Source organism: Vidua chalybeata, chromosome 9 (assembly GCF_026979565.1).
Source record: "Vidua chalybeata isolate OUT-0048 chromosome 9, bVidCha1 merged haplotype, whole genome shotgun sequence".
Taxonomy (NCBI): Eukaryota; Metazoa; Chordata; class Aves; order Passeriformes; family Viduidae; genus Vidua; species Vidua chalybeata.
Genome location: NC_071538.1, coordinates 16,342,341 through 16,360,086, shown reverse-complemented (window position 1 = coordinate 16,360,086; position 17,746 = coordinate 16,342,341). Strand labels below are relative to the sequence as shown.

At 38.3% G+C, this 17,746-nt stretch overlaps 1 protein-coding gene across 1 annotated transcript in view; it reads right to left on the bottom strand.

Annotated features, from left to right (window-relative positions):
* AK5 (adenylate kinase 5) overlaps window positions 1-17,746 on the bottom strand; it is an 83,176-nt gene that overhangs the window by 13,931 nt on the left and 51,499 nt on the right. Inside the window, exons 9-11 of the mRNA XM_053950184.1 lie at window positions 9,761-9,803; window positions 8,586-8,630; window positions 348-511 (exon numbers count right to left, since the gene is read on the bottom strand). Of these exons, the coding sequence (XP_053806159.1) occupies window positions 348-511; window positions 8,586-8,630; window positions 9,761-9,803 (252 nt within the window). The remainder of the gene's footprint in view (window positions 1-347; window positions 512-8,585; window positions 8,631-9,760; window positions 9,804-17,746) is intronic.

Sequence of the window (17,746 nt, the reverse complement as noted above, 5' to 3'; positions counted from 1 at the left end):
ATTTAAAATAGCTGCCAGGAGGATCAGCTCTGAATCTGAAATGTAACGTTATAAAAAAGGACATAAAGTTTCTGTTTCCTGTGCTTACACTTATGTTTTGCAATGCATCTGTCTCACTGTATTTCATGTCTGATTTATTGCCTATGTGAAACATAAAGAAATACTAGCACTGAAAAGGGAAACTAGTGCCACAGATTTGGCAAAGAGGAAATATCTCCCCGAGGTTACAGATTAATTTTACTGAAATGGGAACCATCAGCTCCAGTATCTATTTCCACTGTTTTAGACAATATACCTACCACTGCCTTTGTTTAACCATTAGAATCCCAAATAAAACCATCACTCACGCCAGGCACAGGTTCACCACATTCCATGATGTCTTTGATCAATTTACTTCTCTCCGATAATGATGATAATTCATTTTGGAGAAGGTCACTAGTGGACAGGTGAGTAAATCCGTATCTCTTGGCTAACTGTTCACATTGGCTACCTTTGCCAGAGCCAGGCCCACCTATGTGAGGGAAAAAATGACCAGAATTAGAAAAGAACAAAGATCTTTCAATTCTCAAACTATAGCCACCAAGAAAACGGGAGGAAATTGATGACACTGACTGTTTTTTGCAATTTTATTTTTTTTTGTAGAGACATTATCTACAGTAGAACAAGTCATATACTTCCGATACAACTACAGTGCTGACTCAAAAATGCGTTGAAGTTGAAGGAGTCACAACAGTGTGAAATCTCTCACAGAGGAGAACCTATTCCTAAAACACCATTAGCATGTTAAGGAAAAACATGAAACAGCCTGTGGAAAAGGGTATTTCACTCAGTACTTGTTGAGTTTGACAGCTGCATCAAATCATAGCAAAGTAATGTTCACTGCACGACTGTGAGGGAAATAATAACGAGCTCCCACCTGCACCTGGCCCCATCCTGCCCACAGGAGCTGTGGGAGAGAGCGGCAGGAGGGGAAGGGCACTAACCCATGGGAAGTAGGGACACTGTGGGAATGGGACACTGGCAGGAATGGCTCCTCCAGCCTCCTGCTTCCTTCGGCCAGCGGCGGCCTCCATGTCAGAGCCGCAGGGCTCTGCCTGTGCCGCTCTGCAGCTGCAGGCGCTGCCTGGCCCCGCTCCTCCGTGGGCGGCTGCCTCTCCCTCCGCTCCAAGGCCATGGCATGGAAGGCCACGGCATGGAAGGGCTCTCTCTTCAGGCTCCTGCTGAGGCATTGCAGCCGCCCCCGCCTGGCTGGAGAGAAGGACAGCCCATGGAAGCTGCTGGAAGCCACTTGCCAGGCGTCTCAGTGCGGTGCCTTCAGCGCTGCTGGCGCAGCTGGGGTGAGGCCCTGAGGCGCCATGTCGGTGCCAGGGCGTGGGGCGGGAAAGCCAATTCCTGCTGTGAGTTTGTGGAGGAAACCTCACTGCGTGTAGCAGCAATTTTGCAGCCTTTGATGGATCTGTTCAGAAGATCTACTGCAGCAGGAGGTAATTACAGCCTTGCAGGGAGACAATGCTCCAACTCTTTTCAGTAGGGTTTTTTCAGCAGGTGACCTGTGTTGTTTATCAGCTGCTGGGACTTGCAGGTAGGGCTACACAGCTCTGCTACCTGCATTTAGGAAGCTAGAAAATATGTGGCTTTCCTGTTTCCTTATCTTTCCACAAACAAATATAGGAATAACATGTTCACGATAGAACGAATTTAGCACCGTCTCTTACCTCACTTGAACTTTCTTCTAACTTTTGCATTCAATCTAAGAAATAATTGCTCTGAGCATATAATTTTCAGAGAAATTACAGTACTGTAGCTGAGACTAAAAAATGGGTCATAAAGGAATAGCATCAAAGGAAGGGGGTTGTGTTCTGTGAGGTGCAGTCTTTTTCTTCAGCTTCACAAGGAGAATAACCAGACTGTGGTGTGAGAATCACACCTGTGCTACAATTTTTCTAGAACTATCTTTGTTTCAGGCTTATCTTCTGGCCAATGTGGGTTGCACGTTGTTTTTCTATTGCCATACTAGGAAGAACATCATTGTTTTGTAAAAACACTAGTTGAAAGAAAACAAGGAAAAAATAGGACTGGCTATACGAAATTACAGGCAAATTACTAGTAATGAATCCCTTAAACATCAGAGTGGCAATTAATAGTATTTCTGGCCTGTTTTGGGTTTTTTTAGATCTGCATATTTGTTTACACATTTTGTCTCCTGGCCTTGAATATGCTAACAGTGCAGTAATTTAATCCTATTTATCTGGTGTATATATACAGTATTAAAAAAACCCAGCTATAAAGATTATTGTATTTTTTTTCTTATATAGCCGTTTCTCTTCTGAATGCAGAGCCCAATGAGAAATTTCATAATTTCTCCTCATATACAGAATTAACTAGATCTCTTTTTAGAAATTACAATACAAGGATATTTTTTTGTTTTTTAGCAGGTAAATATTCAGAAAATCTGATGTGCTTCTAATACCTTTTTGTGTTAGTATTTTAGAAGAGAACACTGTCAGAATGGTACAATATGCAGGGCATACACCATGAATGAGTGTTCCTCCAAAACATTAATTTAAAAGACCATTTTTTAATAGAAGAGTTAAAACAAAGCAGAGATTAACATGCTGAGCTCTTTAAAGAGTAAAAAACATATTTGATTATGTCCTAAAAATGGAATTTTTTATGGCTACTGTTATTCATTTAGATTCATCTGATGAGTAGCAGAGCATCCTACTGCTTGACAAATGCATACAACCCACTTTATCAAGTCTTGTGCTTTCTTATCCATCAATGAGACCACAGTTCTTGCTTGGTGTGATCTGAGTAGACACTGAATTCCCCAAGAAGTTCAGCATTGAGGGCTGAGCACAACTCGGCCTTTACCCCACTATTAATTTACGTGTCTGAAATGAAAGTATTATCTTGTCTCCCTCTGAAGTTCCTTAATGTGACTGAAATAGAGCTATTCAGGTGGGAAAAGATGTGAAAGTGCATTTTCTTACTAATTAGGTGTTGCCTTCTTGCTCAGAGTATATACTTAAAAGACTGCTACATAAGCAGCTTTAACAGCAAATTAATACTGCAGCCATGAAGCTCATGGTGAATTTGTAGTGTTACAAAAATTGTACCTGTTCTTTTAACTTTCCTAAATCTATTCATTTTTCTAAAGTAAAAAAAATTATGTCAATAAAGTTTATCTGGAATAACAGCTGCATATGAAACATGACAAAGGCTAGCAAAAAGATTTTTTTCAGTTAAGATTCACTGCAACTTGTTACACTGTTTTTCATATGGAAAATACTTGGGGCATTGAAAAAAGTAATCAAGTTTTCCCAATGGCTCAATTGTTAGTAGAAAAATATACCCCCACTTTTGTTGTGAAGGCGTAAGATTCTTTATGAACACTGTTATTTTTTCTGTATGCTGTCATCTTGTGATCTGCCTACATATACTTGGAAAAAAAAAGTGTAGGTTCATGATAACTTGTTACCCAGATTAATCATGTTGTCTTCTGATTTCTATATATGACATGAAGAAAAAAAGCTAAAGCCTAGAAAACATCTAGAGGAATTATGAGTGTGATGTGACCTGTAGGACAATACAGGACTACCAGCAGTTCTTCAATGTTAGCATGCTTTTGTATTTTCCTAGTATTGCTCAGTGCAGTGGACCTTGCTTTAAAACTCATTTGCTAACTTAATAAAAATCCAAAAATTGCAGGTAAAGAAATTAAGAACATTGTATTAATCAGTGAGGTTATTCTTGGAAACAGAACTCTTTGAGTGTCCCTTTGTGCTTTTTGATACAAATGGTAAGCAGTTTCTTACCTAGTATTAACACAGAGTACTAACACAGAAATTAAATGCAGTTCTCTGTATTGCTTTTCTGCAGACAAGGCCAGACTAAAAGGTCTATGCAATCCCTTGGAGCAGTATTCCCTTCCATTATGTTGATTCATCAGCCTGTGAGAGAGGATCTCCTGGTAAATAACTTTCTGGCAGCACTGCTGGCTTAGGTGGTTGCTTTTCCCCATTTAATTATTGACTGCAGAAATGCTTCACAGAGAGTCCTTCAAGGAGAGAAGAGTGTCTCAGTGAGTGGGATAATGACCACTTGCCCAAGCAGCACTTCTGGGTGTTCAGCCCTGGATCAAAGGTCTCGGCTCTCCTCCCTCCTGCCCGAACATCCCCCAGAGTGGGAAGGCCGCTGAGGAGCCTGGGCATGTGACTCAAATGTACAGCTCTGACCTAGAGCACAACATCACCAGCAGATGAATTAAAGATGACAGAGGGAGCTGGGACTGCTGCTGCAAGTGAGCAGGGCCAGGAACAAGCAATATGAGCAGTGCATGGACCAGCTTTACTGTCAGAAATACTGGTAGAGCAAAAGTGTCAGACAGACTGAGATGCCTCTATTTTAAATCTTACAAGTTTATCATATACCAAAATATCATGAGCATTTATATAAAATGCCAGCAGTAGGATTTACAAGACAGTCCCACTATTTATTTTAAAATGTTTCAATTTCAAGACCTTGTTATCATAATGAGCATCATCCCTGTATCAGGGAGAAGTGCCTGCAGGGGAAACCCAGCTGCACAAGGGAGCCTCAGAAGTCTGAATTGAAACCAAAATAACCCCAGTCAGTGTATCCCTAAATTCAAGCAAAAATTTTGGATGACTTGATCAATTTTACCATTGTTACTTGGATTATATAGACAAGTAAAAATAAGCCTTTTGAAGGCTTCTCAATAGCACCTCATCTGTTGTTCACAATTATTTTAGTCTAAGTGAAACCATGCAGGAATTGTACTATTATTTAACAACAACAACAAAAAGAAAAAAAAAGCCCTCAACACTTCCTTTGTATTTATTTTTTCTGAGAAATTATTTTCGTTAGAAAAAAACGTGTTGTGCATATTGGCAGAGTGATGCAATATCCTGGGACATCACTGAGTTTTCATCCTTCTTAAAGAAAATGTGACGTTTATTTCACGGGAAATCAGCCTTGCACAGCATTCACAGTTAGCTTGGACTGACAGGGGGTTTAATTATCAGTACTGCTCATACAACTGCAATACAGCTATTGTAGCATAATTTACTCATCTGATTAAACTTTATACTCAAAGCAAGCCTAAATTAATGATAAATTGAATTAGGCTATGTCATTCAAGGTCTGACATACTTGGGACAAATAAAGAGTTTGAGTTTTATGATATATATACCATTGAATTTTGGTGTGTGTGCAAGAAGCTCCTGTCTGCAGCAGATAACGTCTACTTCTAGGTGTAAATGGTGAGAATATCTTCAGTGTCAACTAAAAAGCTGGTCTTTTTTACATTGAGCTTAAGCAATTACCAGCGTTAGATCATCAGCAAGAATATAACAAAGATTCTGTAGAGGAAAGTGGTTACATTAGCTAAGCTTTAAACACCTCATTTACAAGTCAGCAGGGAGTTTGTTTCTGATCCAAAGTGCAGAAAGATTTCTGAAACCTTCAGTTTTACTTTCAGCCTCAACTGAAGCCAAATGTTTTCTGAAGCTCCTGCAGAGGCCAGGGAGGGGTAATGCTCCCAGAAACGGTGTTATGTATGACAGTCCTGTGGATGCAATATGGAACATTGCAGTAGTTAAGAATTAGAAGATCATTCATTGTGGTTAAAACTGATGACATAGTTTTTTTTGTTTGGTTTTTTTTTTTGTTTGTCTTTTAATAACTGGCAATAGTTACTTAAGTTTTGAATATTTATTAGAGCATCACCCAATTTTATCTTTTGCTTCTTTTTTTTTTTTTTTTTTTCTTGAATTTTACTTCGCTGGCCAAATTTATCTTTGTTTTTCCTCTTTTATTATCCTGCTGTTATCTCCTATATTTTTACTTGCTGGTATTCTTTCTCTGCTTTACAATATGGATAGAACACTGACATTGTTGCTTAATTAATCCAACTAGACTGTTACTCCAATTAATTCCTACATTAGCTCTAATGTAAACTTTTGCTAATTAGATTCTTTCTTTTTCTTTCCCTTTTTGGAAAATTTTCAAGGGTAATTAGTGGGAGAGGGAACTGCCTGTTTCTTTCCCTTTGTCATAAACAGTATCTCTGTTTGTCAGGTATGGCAGATGGTGCATTCATTTTGATTCATTTGTAAACTTCTTCCAATGTACATCTTTAAAATTCTAGCTTTAAAACACCTTTATGAGCATCTTATTATTTCCTCATGAAATAATACACGCCTATGAAATGAGTCAACATCCTTAATGACACCTGAGCCCAAGTTTTTTCCTTCCACCATCCTACAGCAGCCTGCTCTAACCCAACTTCTCTGCTCCCTCTCTAGTCAAGGTATCACGGGCTGAACATCTCCAGCACTGCTCACTGCAGCAGAGCACTTTAACCACTGACATTTGGGGCCTTTTTTACTTCTTCCCATCCCCAAGAGTTTTGTTCTGCGCCTGCGGATTTCTTCATCTTTTTCTTTCACTCTTGTACCATTCACAATGATCAGATTTCAGCTCTTGACTGGCATTTCCTGCCTGCACAAGTTGTGTGCATGTGGGTAGTGTGTATAAAGCTAAAGCTGGAGTGCTTGTGGATCAACAGGTGATCCCTGCAGATTTACCTGCCTGAAAAGGACACGGGGCAAAAGAGCTTGTGGCCACTCCAGCTTAGCTGCTGCAAGAAATCTGTCTCTGGGAATATCTTTACTTTCACTACCTAAGTGGAATAAAGTCAAGATTTTGCAGACAAATGAGCAACCACGGGGGTCTCATTTTGTTCAAAAAACCCCAACAAACCCACAAAAAACCTCTCACTCTTCTCATAAGACTTTAAGAAACTTTTTTAGGGGATGCAAGGACGGGGGGCTCGAGATGGAGGTACTTGGGGAAAAGCATAAATCATTCTAGATAATTTTTTGAAAATCAACCCATGTTTGGGACTCAGTAAAACTTTTCATAATAACCTTTTTAACAAAGAAAACTGTGGTTTGATTAAGGCACAATTTATCTCTGCTAGCATTTACTAGAAAATCAGAGCGGGAATAACTAGGAAAAAGGTGTGATTTCAATTTAAGCTGCAAGATGTCTACTAGATGTCCTATAAAATTATCAATGAAAATTTAAAATCACTCCTTGTAAAATAAAAAGATTCCTAGAGGCAAATTAAAAATATGCCTTTCCCATGGACAATTTCAGAGGCAAAATTCCTTCAGTATGTTCTCTTTTTTTCTTACAAATCTGTTTGTACAAACGCAAATGGGTTTTTTTCATAAGATATGCAAGATAGAGGATTAAAATTCTTCACTGTAGTGAACAGCAGGAAGGTGTACTTCAGTAAGCACAGATTACAGTTTGCTTAAAGACTAAAACTTAGGTTTTATGCACCCTTCCCTTAAGAAAAGTCTCCAGTGAACTCTTCAGTAACCTCATTTTACTTCTTCAAACACATAAAAATTGAGTTGCAATAAATGGTGTCAACTTGTATTTTGCTTAAGAGAGCATGAGATAAAATTGCAACATGAGAACACTCTTTTAATAGAATCTTTTAGTTTGCAAGGAACTTCTTGGAGGAATCATTTTTTCAAACAACTGTATTACACTGGGATCAGCTACAGCAGGTTGATCTCAACTCTGTCAGGCTGGGGTTTGAATATCTGTAAGCATGGAGACCCTACCGTTTCTTGGCAAGTTGAAACTTCCATTGACTAATTATTAATTTCAGAAGTTCTTTTTATTTTTTTTCCCCAGGAAAAACAATGCACAAATTGATTTAGTTTTATGTAAAATCCCCCATGTTCTGGTATCTATCCTTAGGTCCTTGGAAATGTGTGTTCCTGCTCTGGATTGAAAAGCAGTTCTAAAAACTGCTCAATACAAAAGTAATTATTCTTTCTAAGTAATTAGTACCAAGCGTTAAGATCTTCTGGTTATAATTTGTTTTAAAAGACTGCTCCAAGTTTATGCTAATTATATTACTCACTATACATTATATCACTCACTATCCTATTATATCACTCTTGTGATAAAGGGCATTAACATGGTGCTTTTCCTCTGTGGATTTCCAAAAGCAATATAAAGTAAACCCTGAACCTGCAGAGCTTCAGTGCTAAGGATCATGCCTGGTGAGCAGCCTGTTGGCTTTTAACACAATGCTGAACACATGCAGAATTGAAACCTGTATTTAACAGAAGCTGCCTCACAAATAAGGAAGGGAAGAGACCTGATATTTTTCAGCCAAATCTTAAACTTCTGAATTACAATTCAGTTTAGTAAAATTTTAATTAGTGCTGGTGAGGCAGCTTTGGTGTGGGAGGTCACACAACTCAAATGTAACTGCAAAAGAACTAAGGTTATTTTGAACATGTTCACAATCCGAGGAGCTGCCTGCTCTGAGCTTTACACAACTATTGATAGTATGGTTAGACCCAAGTTAATTACATGTTATTAAATCCTACCTCTCTTTCAAGAGACTAAACCAACATTGTAGAATAAATATTCTCAGCCAATCTATTTTGCTAGATAAATAAATAACATAATCAAAGCTAAATTACATGGGAATATTCAAATGTAGCAGTTAAATTAGGAATCCTACTTACCAACAACAAAAATGATGTTTGACTTCCTTAGATCTTCTGAAAAATCTAAAATGAAAATAAAAATTCTTTAGTGACAAGAGCTACTAATTTTAATGCCAGCTACTTACCACACTAAATTGTGTAACACTCATGCAAGGGGATCTGATTTTACTAGATTTACTTTCTGCTAAAAAAAATATATATACTTTCTCCATTCCAAAAGCAGGTATTATCTGTAAGCCTGTTAATCTCTCCATTTCATAGTTGTCATTGCAGATAAGATAAAGACATTTTACCTGAAAATAGACCTTGCAATACACATCAGTTCTTTAAAAAAAGAAAGGAAAAAAGAGAGAAGCAGATTCATTTTGACGTAATAATGTGATGTAATTCCTCCTTAGCCACTGCAGTTTCTACTGCACGTATTATTACATTATAATTGCTATAGAATCTTGTCCCCCTTCCATTTACATTTTATACTCTCTGAAATGTAGTTCTAAATTCCTCTGGGTCTCAAATTCAGCAAAATAATAACTATTTTAGCTGAAATCCAGGCAATACACTCACCAAAACTACAGTATGTATTACAGTTTTGTCTTTCACTGAAAGTGTATCTTTTGAAAAAGCAATTCCTTCTGGTCTGAGTCCCAGTCATTGCACTGATTATACCAGTACAGAAGGTGATCTTGCACCATGTGAGCCTGCTGAAATTTTATTACATCTTTGAGTTAATCACTTACAAGACACGTATCTGATTTTGTTAATCACATACAAGACACCTCATACAATTTTGGGATTTATTTTGTGGTGTGTAGATGACTTATTACAAAAAAATCATTAGCCATGAAAAGTTTTGTTTTATCCATTCATTCCTCTTAGACTCTTAGCACCTTGTGCTTTCCAAGATGTCTTTCATAACTGCAATTTCTGAAAACACTATGAGATTTGATGCTTTGATGCTGAAAATAATAATAATTTTCTAATAATTTTGGATCCATTGGCCAAAAGAGTATAGAAATGTCTTTTACAAACTTTAAATTTCATTCAAAAGAATTCACATGATAAAAATCCCTTGAGGCATAAAGTTCACAATATTAATCACCTGAATTCACTTTACTTTCTAAGTAACTATTTAAATAACAGGAAATCAAAGGTTTCAAAATTAAATGGCAATTGACACTGAAAAGGAAACTCACCTCCTGTGCTCTCATAACCAGAAAAACTTGACTGATCCTCCTCCTGTTAATTAAGCAATTGACAAATTGAAATGGATATTCTACATAGTTTGCATTTCTTCTTATATCTGCTTATCTGTATATCTTAATATGTATCTCTCTAAGCTCTCAGTTTTAATCTATGTTGAGATATGCTTTACAGTGTCACAGAAATGCTGTTAGTGCTGTTGCAGTTGCTAGAACACAAGCACAGAGAACCCAAGATATCTTGAGATGATTCACTGTCCCATATAATGAGTAGAGTTCCTCAGGATTGGGAATGGAGACTGGTGTTGTTTAACATCTTTGCTGGTGACATGAACAGTGGGACCAAGTGCACCCGCAGCAAGTTTGCCGATGACACCAAGCTGTGCTCAAGGAAAGGGATGCCATCCAGAGGGACCTGGACAAACTTGAGAGGTGGGGCCATGTGACCCTAACGAAGGTCAGGGCCAATACAAGACACTGCTCCTGCATCAGGGCAATCCCAAGCACAGTTACAGGCTGGGGGGAAGGATGGATCCAGTGCAGTCCTGGGAAAAAGGGCTTGGAGTCATTGGTGGATGAGAAGCTCCACATGATCCATCAATGTGCATTTGCAGCCCAGAAAGCCAACTGTGTCCAGGGCTGCATCAAAGGCAGTGTGGGCAGCAGGCTGAGGGAGAGATTCCACCTCTCTGCCCTGCCCTCGTGAGACCCCACCTGGAGCGCTGCACCCGGCTCTGGGGCCCCAGCACAAGGACAGGGACCTGCTGGAGTGAGTCCAGAGGAGCCCACAAAAATGCTCAGAGGGCTGGAACACCTCTCCTAGGAAGACAGGCTGAGAGTTGGGGTTGTTCAGCCTGGAGAGGTCTCTGCAGAGACCTTACAGCAGCCTTCAAGGACCTGAAAGGGGCCTGCAAGAGACCTGGAGAGGGACTATTTCCAAGGACAAAGAGTGACAAGGGGGAATGGCTTTAAACTGAAAGAGAATAGATTTAGACTAGATCTTGGGAAGAAATTCTTCATTGTGAGGATAGAGAGGCACTGCAGCATGTTTCCCAGAGATGTTATAGATGACCCGTCCCTGGAAGAGTTCAAGGCCAGGCTGGATGGGGCTTTTAGCAACCTGTTCTAGTGGAAGATATCCCTGCCTGCTGGGGGTTTGGGGCAAAATGATCTTTAAGGTCCCTCCCAACCCAGGCCATTCTCTGCTGTAATACTGGTTTTGTGAGGAACAGCTCTCCAGTGTCCACAACCCCCACATGATATATAAACAAGCAATGTGCATCCTGAATTTCTTCTGAAGTCACTATGGTATGATCAGCTGTTCATAGTGAGAAAGCAATATTGGAGAAACTTCTAAAAGTGAGCTATAACATAAAGATGATATTGGTCTTTGATCTCAAATATGTTTACCTTCTGAACCTTTACCTTTAACAAGCTACAAGTTGTTAAAAAGGCTGTTGAACTACAAGGAGGGACTACACCAGGGAAATGGGACATGTAGCATGTCTTTTCTCCTGAGATTTAGCCACTAAAAATTATTTTGTCACTTACTGTATATTACAATCAATGAGAAATTACAAATACTGGCCAGCAAGACTGTCAGAATGGGAATTCTTTATTGTTCTGATAAATGAGAATTATACATATGCTGGACATAGTCTAGGTTATGAGGTGTCAATATACTCACACCAACAATGCTTTAGCCTGGTCTGTAAAATATCAATAATAGCATTGACAGTAACACATCCTCATGTGATAGTATTTCATCATCAGTGCCTAACAGCAGCATGAAACATGTTATGTGAGTCATCTCAGTAGCATATGGCTCTCAAGCCATAGCTTCTGGCAGCACAGCTCTCAGAAATAGCCACCTTTAAATGTGTAGAGCTGCAGGAGTAGATGAAGTGACATGAACTGCAAGGTGATTGGAATGGGTAAACTGCTGCCCACTGTAATTTGCAGGGCTCATGCACTACCCTTGCAGGTTTCTCCTTGTGTTCCCATCATCACTGAAACTGAAGTACTCTTCATTAAGCTGAAGTACCATTACATAGGTTACACAAATTATTTTCATTTTTTGATTCACAGTAATTCTCAGCCTATTACACTGCAGCAGAAGAATTGCCATCTTAAAAAAAGAAAGCTGTCATTTTCAAATAAGAGATTATTCTCTTTCCTACATTTCAAGTGACAATATTTACCCTATGTCCATTATTTCTGGATGTAATTAGACAATAAAATAATTGACCCTGCAAAGCATATATTGCATACAAAAGGTTTCATTTTAGATTCTGCTTCTTATAATGCCTTTGAAAGTTTCCAGATCAAAATCCTTTTAGGCACTAAGTTTAGAGTAAAATTCCTTTAAAAATCAGGATCAGAATTCCAAGCTTACAATCAAATTAAAGAACTGAAAGCAACATTACTTCTTTCAAGTTTTGCTTTTGTTCTCCCCTATGATTGCAGAAACTGCCTCCAACCAGTTTTTGTGCTGGTCTGGCTGAGGAGCTAGATGTGCTGTTTGGTTTGAGGTCCCTTGCAAAGAGTGACAGTCTGGCACGCTGTTTAATGCTGTCCCCCGGTGTTTGCATTTGACAACACCCATTTCTGATTGAGCCTTTCTAGCAAGTAGGTCTCTAAACTGTGAATGGCTTGACCTGTATCAGGCTGAACACACTGCTCTGCCTCCTTACCAGAGTGCTTTGGAAAATAACTGCGGGATTTAGCAAGTGATCACATCAGGCACAGTCCCTCCAGTTAGATAGCAAATGGTATTTGACACCACACTGCCATCAGCAATACAGTGATTTAGCAGCAGTCTCTGTATTCTCAGTATAGCTGTTTCCATGTTCTTGAAAGCAAAGGGAGGAAGATTACATCTTGTAATGAGCTCCGAAGAAAGATGGGTAGTCTGTAATTTCAAATGACTTTACAGTCAAGTTATATCTCAAAATATTATCTGGAAACATACTCATCAGTGGAGCACAGCTGTCTGTGAAACTATTTAAACAATATCAAGAGTACGTTAAAATAATTGCTAAATAGAGAAGTTTGCTCCCTGTAAAGAATCACTTATTTGACATTTGTCTTTAGAGTTGGAAAACACAGGCTTTTGACTGCCATTTTACTTGTCACTTATGTTGTAATTAGTAAATATCTGACTGGTAGTAGATACTTCATTGGTTAATGACTTCTCAGTTACTGTCATTGCTAGGTTGTCAGGTAAGTCCACAGAATCATAGAATGATGTGGGTTGGAAGATCTAGTTTCAACCCACTTTATTTCTGTAGTAACAAACTATGACAGTAAGTCTCAGCAAATAATAATGGAACAGTAGAGAGTTCTTCAGAAGTTTCAATTTTGCTGCTAATGAATCAGTACTCTTAAGGCATATCAATAAAATAGATTTAATTTTTTAATCTAATGAAGGGACATTTTCTTCATTAGGACTTAGTGACAGCTCTTGTGAGTGTCAGTTACCTGATTAAATAAGAAAGCTTTCCTGTTACCCATTAATAACCTCTGCTCCAGTCCTTGCATGTTTTAGTTGGGGTTTTGTTTGTTTTTATTTTTTACATGGAAAAGAAAAAGAGTTCTCCCTTATCACCTCATTGTTGTTTGAAAGCTTCTAGAAAAGAGTGGTGAAAAGTGCCTGATACATTTTATTCAGATTTCTAACAGATATAACCAGAGTTCCTCCTCCAAATGTACCAAAGATGGTAAATAATCACAGATAAAGGAGAAAAGAGGCAGTAGAATGAGACTGAATTTAAAGTACAGCATGACTGCTGCTTAAAATTATGCTCAATTTTCAAGCTTGAATTTGAGAATGTAAATATTCCAAGGAATGTTTCAGACACAAATTATTTAAACAAATAAAAATTACATGTTTCTTTACTAGTTTTATGCAAGGGCAGTGCTCCCTGGGAATGGATTTTATGAGCCATACCATTAAATTTGATTTACACTTCAAATCAATTTTTGAGCCTGAGCTGCTTTCTGCAAGCTGAGTGTTAAAGTATGCCTCTGGAAAGCGGAAGTGGCTGTGCTCTGACCTCCTCTGCTCCAGAACTAATAAATAAGGTAAGACACAGTAGGAATACCCTCACACTTCAAGGTTTTTCTTTTTCCCTTGAAAGACAAATTTTCTTATATACCTCATACTGCTCAGCAGAGTGGAGTTATTTGTGTTAAAAAGGACTAAAGAAATTAAGATGGGGATACAGAGCTAATGTTTTTTGGAGGAAATTTTTGTTTGTTCAGAATGCATACAACTGCAAAAACATCAGTGTTCATAATAGTATCTACAAAATTCTGACAGATGAGATCACTGTGATTCCCGTTTAATTCCGGGTTTCTTGCAAAGACAAAACTCTGTGCCATTATCTCTAGTGAGGACAGGCTGAGGGAGCTGGGCATGGTCAGCCTTGAGAAGAGAAGACTGAGAAGGGACCTAATCAGTATCAGTCGGTACCTGAAGGGAGGTGTCAGAGGATGGACCAGGCTCTGCTCAGTGGTGCTGAGCAGTGGGACAAGAGGCAACAGGCAGAAACTGATGCACAGAAGCTCCACCTAAACAAGAGGAAGAACTTGACTGTGCAGGTGACCAAGCACTGGCACAGATTGCCCAGTGAGGTTCTGGAGTCTCCCTCACTGGAGATATTCAAGGGCCATCCTGTGCCATGGGCTGTGGCATGACCCTCCTTGAGCAGGGAGATTGGACCAGATGACTCACTGCAGTCCCTCTTCCCACCTTCCCCATTCTGTCATTCTGTGATTATTCTTTTAAAACAAAACTTACTATCAGTTCTAAATATAATAATAATAATAAATTATACCTATTACTTAGCTATTAACCCATTTTTAACAGTCACAAGCCAAGATCAAATTATCTAGCTTTTAAATTTGCTTGGGTTTTTTTTCAGATTTTGTATTCGTGTTCTTCAAGAACATCAAGAAGAATATCTGTAGGTAGTTTAGAGAGGAAAAAGCCACAGTCTGTGTACTGTAGTCTGGGGGGATTTGGTTTTTGTTAACTTCTGTACGTATTTATAATGACAAAAATGCATATGATTACTAAGCATGAAAGTGAAAGCAAAATCTATTTAGTTTCATATTGGTTTCCAGACACTGGAAAAAATTTCAAAGAAATTACCTCTCAAGGTGTGCAACCAGAACACCCCTCCCATGAGGGTAGCAGAAGTTTGCATCATCACAGCACTGTAAGAGTGTTCTGGTAAACTAAACACCTCATTTGCAATTTTAATATTAATTTGATTTAAAAGGCTGAACTAGAGGGGTCAGCATTATATGTAACTCGAAGAAGAACTGGAGCTTGATTTTTAAATATATTTGTGGTTTAAAGACATTAGAGACATTCAGTAACTGTATTATCGATACATTGTTTCTATCTATCACTGACCTTAAAATAGTTCTATGACATATAGTATTCAGTTAATTTTCAGTTAGGTCTCTATTTATAGAAAGCTTTTGCCTACAAAATTCTTTCTGGAAGTTATTGCTATTTTTCCTTTGTTATTCTTGTTTTCTGTAAATCACCATCACTCCTTAAATTATTCTTCTCTATCAGGAGCATTTATGCTGTTTGGTACAAATTCTCCCAGGGACAATTTTTTTCTTTTTTTTTTACATCAAGCCACTGCAGCAGAGAAGTGAAGCAGGACACCTCCCTGTGTACGTGAACTGCAAAACAGTTGCTGTGGCTCAACTCCTATTTTAGACAGCTGACAACAATCCTAATGAATCCCTCACATCAGACACCTCAGCACTATGTGCAGAACCTCTCTGTCCTGACATCTGCCTTCTGAGACGTGAAATTCAGTTGTTTGGGGTTTTGTTGTTAATGGTTTGGTTTGGGTTTTTTTTAAATGTATGTGCATTTTGTGGGTTTTTTGGGTTTTTTAAACTTTAGATAAGAAAGGCTTTTCTGCAGGCCAGTCTCAACTCAGTTTTCAAAAAGAAAAAGATCTTGGCATGGAGAAGGACAAGAATAGAGTGTTGCAAAAAAGCCTCCAAACTCAGTGTGTGATCTCTGATCCTATAATTTGCTGCTATTCAGAAAAAAATTGACAGTTGTACTCAAATTTTGCCTCTCAAAGGCCTTCTCTGCTTAACATTTGATAAGCACATTCAAGGTTTACTAAAACATGTATTTATCTATTATTAGGCAGTTTTATATCTTTCAACTTTTGCACTATTTCTAAAGGACTTCTGTGTTAAGAAGGAATTGACTATCTGAAGAAACAGTCCACTGATTTGAGATGCACTGCTGTGAAGGAGTTCTAAAACTAGGCCACTTTTCACTCTTTACGACTGGTATTTAAGCCCAAAATGACTAACATTGACTGCACAATCCTGGGATACATAAGGAGTAAAAAAAAACAAATAGGAAACATATGGCTTTCTGAAAATACATTGGGGACTTTTTTTTTATTTTACAGTGTACCCAGAGAAACAGCTTTTCTGCTTTGATACAATACAAATAAGTGATTTTAAGAGCAGTTTTTTATCCCATAGATTAAAACAGCATCTTTGCAATCACTGCAGTTTTATATGTGTATGTAAAAATATATAGGATGTACTTTGAGAGTGATCAAGAAATATAAAAGAAATAAAAAGGCGCTTCCTTCTGCAGTATTTTGAGATATAGGAATTGTTACAACGAATGTTTTCAAGAAAGGGTTTGGTAGCTGTCTTTAGGGATGTTGGGCTATTGAACAGAACCAATCCACAGCCCTGAGTAAGGCCTCTAAATCTAGGAGGCAGAGCAGGCTTAAAATACACCTTCACATTTCTCTATCAACTTTTGTTAGAAGAGGAAAAGTTCTGCTGTGGATCCTATTTGCATCAGCTGTGTGGGATAACTGATATTCCCCAAGAATTATGCAAGTTCTCTGGACTGTAAAGGTAGAGCTCATAAATTTAGCTGTGAAGTTATATTTTGTTCATGAAGGCATAAAGCCTCACTCTGCCAGGGGAAGGGCAAGCTGGCGTGAGGAAAGAAGGTGCAGTATCCTACTGCTACTGCCTACAGCAATGATGGGGAGGTACTGTAAATTGTAATGCTTTTACTACAGACACTTCCACAAGCCACAGAGAAGGACTTCATAATTTACTGCAGAATTATTCAGTGAGGCATAAATGCAGCATAAATTGAAGAATAATGTTGTCACTGCTGTTTAAATCTCCAGTAACTCACTTGAGCTCACCATCATTTTAACGGAATCCTTGTGCCCTGTACTGCCCATCAGAGCTGCAGTCAGCAACTTTGGGTTCAAAATTAGGAAAGAATTGGAATGCAAAGACTTCTACTAACCTTGGCAGTTTAATGTCCCCTAATATAAGTATCACCAGAAAGTAAGTTCAAATAACATCTGTGAAAGAAGAAGCAAACAACTGCTTCTGGCATTTCCCAGAAAAAAGTGCAGGTTGACTCTTAGGTTATTTTTTGCCCATTTTGCCATGGTTTGCATGTGGGAAAATAAAGCAGGAGACTTTCCAACACATGCCTTTATTATAGTGTACAATGGTGATTTTGAAAGAGAAAAAAATTCTTTGCGTTTACAAAATTGTTTTGAAGCACCAAAATACACATGGTTTGAGCTTATTCAGGAAACATTTTGTAAGGCAAACTGTAGTACTTTGTTTCTAGAACTGTTTTTTTTTTAAAGCATTTAATAGGATAGTTTCCATGGCAACGTGAACTGAACAGATTGTTCACTGACTTCAGTACATTTCTATTAAACATCTTTTCTCTGTAGTTAGGCCTGCCTTTCCAGCTCTTTCATGTCTTTGGATGCTTATTCATTTTGCCTTTTTGCAGATATCCTTAAACAAGATTGGACTCCACCTTTAATAAAAACAAGTGTTGAGAGAACAGAGTTTTACAACCATTCTCTGAGTATCCTCTCATTTTCTTTTCTATCCCTTACTCCTGTTTTAATCAGTTTCCCTGTATAA